Source organism: Notolepis coatsorum (assembly GCF_963971535.1).
Source record: "Notolepis coatsorum genome assembly, chromosome: 3".
Classification (NCBI taxonomy): Eukaryota; Metazoa; Chordata; class Actinopteri; order Aulopiformes; family Paralepididae; genus Notolepis; species Notolepis coatsorum.
This window is the reverse complement of record NC_140167.1, coordinates 161,270,226-161,277,725: the sequence shown is the minus strand read 5'-3', so window position 1 is coordinate 161,277,725 and position 7,500 is coordinate 161,270,226. Positions and strand designations below refer to the sequence as shown.

The following is a 7,500-nucleotide window of genomic DNA, read 5'->3' as shown; positions in this document are numbered from 1 at the left end:
GGTAGTTTCTGGTAGTTTCTGGTATTTTCTGGTATTTTGGGGTATTTTGGGGTATTTTGGGGTAGTTTCTGGTATTTTGGGGTATACTTTGGGGTATTTTGGGGTAGTTTCTGGTAGTTTCTGGTATTTTCTGGTATTTTGGGGTATTTTGGGGTAGTTTCTGGTATTTTGGGGTATACTTTGGGGTATTTTGGGGTAGTTTCTGGTATTTTGGGGTATACTTTGGGGTAGTTTCTGGTATTTTCTGGTATTTTGGGGTATTTTCTGGTATTTTGGGGTAGTTTCTGGTATTTTGGGGTATACTTTGGGGTATTTTGGGGTAGTTTCTGGTATTTTGGGGTATACTTTGGGGTATTTTGGGGTAGTTTCTGGTATTTTCTGGTATTTTCTGGTACTTTGGGGTGATTAGTAGGACCCTAGTAGGGGGATCAGGGTATATAAAGCCACAGGGCGCTGATTACAAGCTGTGACAGCTGCGGGATGAAATTGATACTTGCTCCAGAAGCGTGTGGCGAGGAGAGCACCAATCAACACGGCACCTTACAGGAACGGAGCGTGTGGCGGGGAATGCAATTAATCAACAAAGTACCTTAAAGGGACGGAGCGTGTGGCGGGGAGCGGACCAATCATCACAGTACTTTAAGAAGCCTGTGGTGGGGAAAGAACCAATCCTCACAGTAAGAAGATTACTACCTCCTGAGCCACTGTCGCATTTGTCGAGAGATTCTCAGTGTTATGCACATTGTGTGTCTGTGTGTCTGTGTGTCTACACGATAATTGATTCTTTTTTTAAATGTGTGTGTGTTGTATGTGTAAATGTGTGCAGGTGCTTCATGTTAGTAATATGTGGGTGCATACACGAATGCACATGTGACTGTGTGTATTTATATGTGTGTGTGTGTGTGTGTGTGTGTGTGTGTGTGTGTGTGTGTGTGTGTGTGTGTGTGTGTGTGTGCGCGTGCAGGTGCAGCAGTGGCGAGCCCACCAGGAGGAGGTGTTGAAGCTGGAGGAGGCCATAGCCACCAGGCAGCAGGAGGAGGAGGAAGAGCGGCTGAGGAAGGAGCAGGAGAAGGAGGCCGTGTTCAGGTCACAGCAGAAGGAAAAGGTAACAACAACAACAACAACAACAACAACAACAACAACAACAACAACAACAACTTCTTCTCTCTGTTCTCTCTCTCTCTATATATATGTAACGGGTGGTATCGTGAAGCGCAGTCAAGAAGGGCTGGGCTGAGTAGCGGTGCTGTGGGTTAAACTCACTCTCACATCCTCAAACGCATAGACCCATTACGTAGAAGTGAATTCACCTCTTGGTATAGCGGTCTGTGTTGCTGCCCGCGGTGTGGGAGACCGGGGTTCGACTCCCACACCGCGGGCATCGAAGTTTGAGGTGACGTTGTCACAACCGTTACATATATCCTCTCTCTCTCTCCTCTCTCTGTTCTCTCTCTCTCTCTCTCTCTCTCTCTGTTCTTCCTCCTCTGGCCTCCAGGATGTAGGCTCCCCCTCTATCTCCTCGCTCATCTCTCTCCTTTCTCTCCTCTCTCTCCTCTCTTTCCTCTATATCCTCTCTCTCCTGTCCTCTCTCTCCTCTCTCCAGGATGCAGGGTCCCCCTCTCTCTCCTCTCTCATCTCTCTTCTTTCTCTCCTCTCTCTCCCCTCTCCTTTCTCTCATCTCTCTCCTCTCTTTCCTCTATATCCTCTCTCTCCTGTCCTCTCTCTCCTCTCTCCAGGATGCAGGGTCCCCCTCTCTCTCCTCTCTCCTCTCTCTCCCCTCTCCTTTCTCTCATCTCTCTCCTCTCTTTCCTCTATATCCTCTCTCTCCTGTCCTCTCTCTCCTCTCTCCAGGATGCAGGGTCCCCCTCTCTCTCCTCCCTCTTTCTCTTCTCTCTATCCTCTCTCCTCTCTCTCCTTTCTATGCCCTCTCTCTCTTCTCTCTCTCCAGTATGCAGGCTCCCTCTCTCTCTCACAACACCAGCTAAGCATCAGGACCCAACCTTGTTCACTGTATCCACTTCATTACCTTTCCGGGAGGTGGACAGTGGGATTAAGAGAAGATAAGATATTCCTTTATTGATCCCTTGGGGAAATTTGGGCGTCATAGCAGCATGGGGGAGGGGAGGTACAGGTATGGGCAGGGTAATAGTAGAAAGACATAAATATAGGCAATATAATTATATCTGAATATAAAGACATGAGAAGAATAAACAGTGTAAACAATCAATGTAATAAAAAAATCAGATTTTTTCTCAAATATGATACAAAGCCGTAACGATAATTTCTTACAGGTAATGGGGAAACATGCACTAATCAGAAGACACACATGGTATTTTAAGATAAGATAAGATATTCCTTTATTGATCCCCTTAGGGAAATTCAGGCAGCATGGGGAGGGGGAGGGGAGGTACAGGTACATGGTTATGGTAGAAGACATAATACAGGTCATAAAATTATAGTACAGTAGAAAAGTTAAAAAAAAATAGAATAGACAGTGTAAACAATATAACAATATAATTAACTCTGAGTATACGCATATGAGCAAGTAGGCAGTGTAAATCAAGGTGCAGATGAGGGTCTGTATGCTGCCCTATCAGTTATATTTGCAATACAATAAATATAGTTACAATAGACTCTATCATCTAAATATATGCTATGAGTAAGTATACAGTATACACAGGTGCAGTATACACAAGTTACGTATGGCGTGATATACGTTATACGTTTAGGTGGGAGTCAGACACACTCTGTGATCAGACATTCCTAGTAGTTCTGGAGTTCTGCTGTCGTTAGCTCTCCAGCTGCTGGCACAGCCTGGCAGTGATCCCTGCCCGCTGTTGTGGAGCCTGATGGCCGCTGGTGCAAAGGACTGGCCAGGGCGGTTAGTGGAGTGTCAGGGGGGTATGAGTCTGTGACTGAACATGCTCCTTAGCTTCTCAGCATGTCATTTACATATAGACGGTTTCGCTGGAATCCTGTTGCTTTGGACCCAACTGTATTTTTTCAATTCAATTCAATTCAGGTCACCTCATTTTCAATGTCGTCGAGACTTACAGACATTTCAATAAATAATAAAAAAAAAAGATTACAATATAATAATAATAAATAATAACTATATATAGCACCTTTCACACATGCCCCCCAGCAAGACAGAATAAAAACAATGCATGAAGTGCAGACATAAGAATAGGTATAAAAGACAATAAAAGTAGTGCAACATAGAACGTGCAGACATAAGAATAGGCAGAAAATAAGTACAGTGTTCCTCAAATGCATTTGAACCCCCAGGGCAGCCAGTCCCCAAACACCCCACACATCAATCCCCACCACATCCCCATCCAAGACACCCCCCGATAAAGCATGTCATGACCGAAGGAAAACACAAACAGCCTGCATGCGACTCACACCGCCATGCATGGCGACGGGAGTGCCATTCCCTGCGGACCGCCCCATCTCCCCAGTCCCGGCAACCTCGCCACCATGAAGAAACCAGCGAACCCCACGCCCCCACCCCCAAACTCCACAGAGAAACAACAGGTCACACGCCCCAGGACCTGCAGCCATGCCAAAGGAGCCACACAGCAAGGCCCCGACTCCAAACACTCAAGCAGACAGACATAACAGCGGTCAAATGAGAAGACATGCAGCACCACGGACGGTCCGAGGTGACACCGGGACACCCCTGAAACACCGCAGAAGCCACAACGAGCCCCCCATGCAAGGAATACCAAAAAACACCAGCGAACCGAGGGAGCCCAACGATGAAAACCAACCAAAATCCATCAAAGCACATGCAAGAGACCAGCACCCAACTCCAGGAAAGGTCCGGGAAAGGCCCAGCCGAAGCCACAGGTGCCATAGGCTCCAACCAAAAACGTGAGCGGATCGGCGCGGGCGAGAAATCCGCTCTTCGCTCTTTAAAGCTTGGTCCGCTCCGCTAATCGCTCATGTTGACCCCGCCCCCAAGTCGCTCTCCGCTCGCTCACCGCTCACCTTGAATCGAGCGCTCCCCGCTCCCTGCGCCACATCGCTCGGCAGATTTTTTATTTCTTTTTGGAGCATGGTGTAAATTAGCTCAAACTACAACAGTAGACCCCCTGGGCCCCTTAACAATTGTTTGTATTGAGCCGCATTGTAATTGTACCCATTCTGCAATGTTAAATAACGTTGTTTATCCATTCACTAGCTCTATTAAGCGATGATAGCTAGCCTAGCCACAATGCTATGGTCGCTGCCATTAACGTTAGCATGTAAGCTAACGACAACACAATGGCGTCAAAACTTTTTCTAACAGGATGTGAGTGACAAAGCCTGAACAGGATATCACAGGTTCACCCTTCTCATTGTTTCCTCACAACGGCAAAGGTTTTCAGAAAACTCCTAAGAGGTCAGAGGTCGGCGTTGTAGTCAAATGCCGTGACCTTTGTGGGTTTATGTGGAGTTTAAAATTCCTCTGCAGTCTGTCGTGGTGAATCGGCGGGAAATGACGACTTCCTGTTTGTATCGAGGCAAGAATGAGCAAGGACAAAAAAAACACTGTTGTCACCCTTTGAAAAGACTTTCAGCTGAGTCAGAGTCAAGTAGAAGTTAAAACTAAATAGATAGATAGATAGATAGATAGATAGATAGATAGATAGATAGATAGATAGATAGATAGATAGATAGATAGATAGATAGATAGATAAATAGATACATACATACATACATACATACATACATACATACATACATACATACATACATACATACATACATACATACATACATACATACATACATACATACATACATACTATAGAGGTGTATGTGTCCTGGCGTGTCCTGGCGCTGCTCTGATGGCTGCCTCTCTGATCGCTCCGACGAGACTGTGCTTTATTTTGTTAATTTTTATAGTATTAGGAGTTTTATTTGCACCAACTGTTGGTGCATTATATGTGTATGACCGTCAGTCAATCATTGACATTGGATTAAGAAAAACTTACCGTTTGGATTGCTCTCTGGATCGGATCGCTGAACAGCAGAAATGGCCCACCGAGATCCTTTGTTATGCCGGCCATGGACAAGACCACCAAAAGCCGCCGCGAAGACGAGGAAAAAGGGCTGGGATCCGAAACAGGCTGAGATCCAGACGACACCGTACACCACTTCCCAGTATATTGCTAGCCAATGTACAATCAATAGACAATAAACTGGATGACATCCGAGCAAGGATTCAATATCAAAGAGACGTTAGGGACTGCAATGTCCTTTGCTTCACCGAAACATGGCTAACACCGGAGGTTCCAGATCACGCGATTCAACCAGCGGATCATTTCTTTATCCATAGGAAGGATCGGACACAATCAGAGTCCGGTAAACAACGTGGTGGAGGTATTGCCTTCATGTTTAACAAAAATTGGAGTGATCCCCAACGAATGTGAAGGAATTATCCAATCACTGCTCCCCAGAACTGGAATATATAACCATCAAGTGTCGTCCTTTCTTCCTCCCGAGGGAGTTAACGGCGATCATCCTGGTCGGAGTGTATATTCCACCGCAAGCCAACAACAACGCCGCGCTCTCCAGACTACACGACGAGGTAAACAATATACAAGCGACGAACGTTAACGCCGCCATTTTAGTACTGGGAGATTTCAATAGCGCCAATCTGAGAAAGGTATTGCCTGATTTCTACCAGCATGTGACTTGCAACACCAGAGGCGGTAACATCCTAGATCACTGTTACACGCAATTTAAAGGTGGCTACAAGGCTCATTCTGATAGTGGCTTTGGCAAGTCAGATCACGCATCCATTTTCCTTACACCAAAGTACAGACAAAGAATTAAAAGTACTCCCGTAGTCTCGCGAGAGGTGCAGAAATGGGATGTGACGTCAGAGGATACACTAGTGTCAGTGTTTCACAACACAGACTGGATTGTATTCCGCGACACAGATAACATTAATGCCTACACGGAGACAGTGCTGGACTATGTCTGTACTAGGGTGAAAGAAACAATCCCCACTACCAAAATGAAAGTTTACCCAAATCAAAAACCCTGGGTAGACAAATCCGTCCGTGAAGCTCTGAGAGAGCGCACCAAAGCATACAATGACGGCCTAGTGGCAGGCAACATGAACGACCACAAGGTGGCGCAACACAACGTAAGGAGGACAGTGTCAGAGGCCAAACGGCGCTACAGGGATAAAATTGAACTCCAGTTTGAACAAGCTGACTCTAGAGCTATGTGGCAGGGGCTCAAAACGATGACAGACTACAAAGGCGCCTCCCTCAAACTGAACAGTGACATCTCCTTAGCAAACGACCTCAATACCTTCTATGCGAGGTTTGATGCTGGTAATAACAACACCAGCTCACAAGCCTCGGCAATGGGGGGGGGGGGGTCGGCTGCTGATGGAGGCGCAGTGTTCAGGGTAACAGAGCATGAGGTGAGGCGGACCTTTAAAAAAGTGAATATCAGGAAGGCAGCAGGTCCGGACGGCATCCCCGGCCGCGTCCTAAAAGTCTGTGCCGACCAACTGGCCCCAGTATTCACTGACATATTTAACCTGTCCTTAGAACAGGCTGTCATCCCCACCTGCCTGAAGAAGTCCACTATTATCCCTGTACCCAAAAAATCCAAGCCTGCTTGCCTCAACGACTACCGCCCTGTAGCTCTCACCTCCATAGCCATGAAGTGCTTTGAGAAGCTAGTAAAGGGCTACATCTGCTCCTCCCTCCCCATCAACATGGACCCCCTGCAATTTGCATACCGCCCCAACAGGTCCACGGAGGACGCCATATCCCATGTGCTGCACACAGCAGCATCACACCTGGACAAGAGGCAGGGGAACTATGTGAGAATGCTATTCATCGACTACAGCTCGGCATTCAATACCATAGTCCCCTCCATACTCATAGCCAAGCTCAGGGACCTGGGCTTGGGCTATGACCTCTGCCAGTGGGTCTTGGACTTCCTGACTGGCAGACCCCAGGTGGTGAGAGCAGGCAACTGCACCTCCTCATCCATCACCCTCAACATAGGGGCCCCCCAGGGCTGTGTTCTGAGTCCCCTCCTCTACTCCCTGTACACACACGACTGTGTGGCTCAGCGGAGTAGCAATACAATCGTCAAATTTGCTGACGACACAGTGGTGGTGGGCCTGATCTCTGCCAACGACGAGAGGGCCTACCTGGAAGAGGTCAAGGTCCTGGCGGGATGGTGCCAGGAAAACAGCCTCTCCCTGAACGTCAGCAAAACAAAGGAGATGATTGTGGACTTCAGGAGGTCGGGGGTCAAGGACTACAGCCCCCTCAGCATCGACGGGGCACCGGTTGAGAGAGTCAACAGCTTCAAGTACCTCGGAGCCCACATATCCGAGGACTTGAAATGGACCATACACATTAACAGTGTGGTGAAGAAGGCACGACAACGCCTCTACTTCCTCAGGCGCCTAAGGAAGTTCCAAGTCAGCCAGAAGATCCTTAAGAACTTCTACTCATGTACAATAGAGAGCATCTT

At 47.3% G+C, this 7,500-nt stretch overlaps 1 protein-coding gene across 1 annotated transcript in view; it reads left to right on the top strand.

The window, feature by feature from the left end:
- LOC311226038 (coiled-coil domain-containing protein 148-like) overlaps nt 1–7,500 on the top strand; it is a gene marked incomplete at both ends in the record, with an annotated part of 168,175 nt that overhangs the window by 149,500 nt on the left and 11,175 nt on the right. Inside the window, one exon of the mRNA XM_084311418.1 lies at nt 965–1,105. Coding sequence (XP_084167544.1) covers nt 965–1,105 — 141 coding nt within the window. The remainder of the gene's footprint in view (nt 1–964; nt 1,106–7,500) is intronic.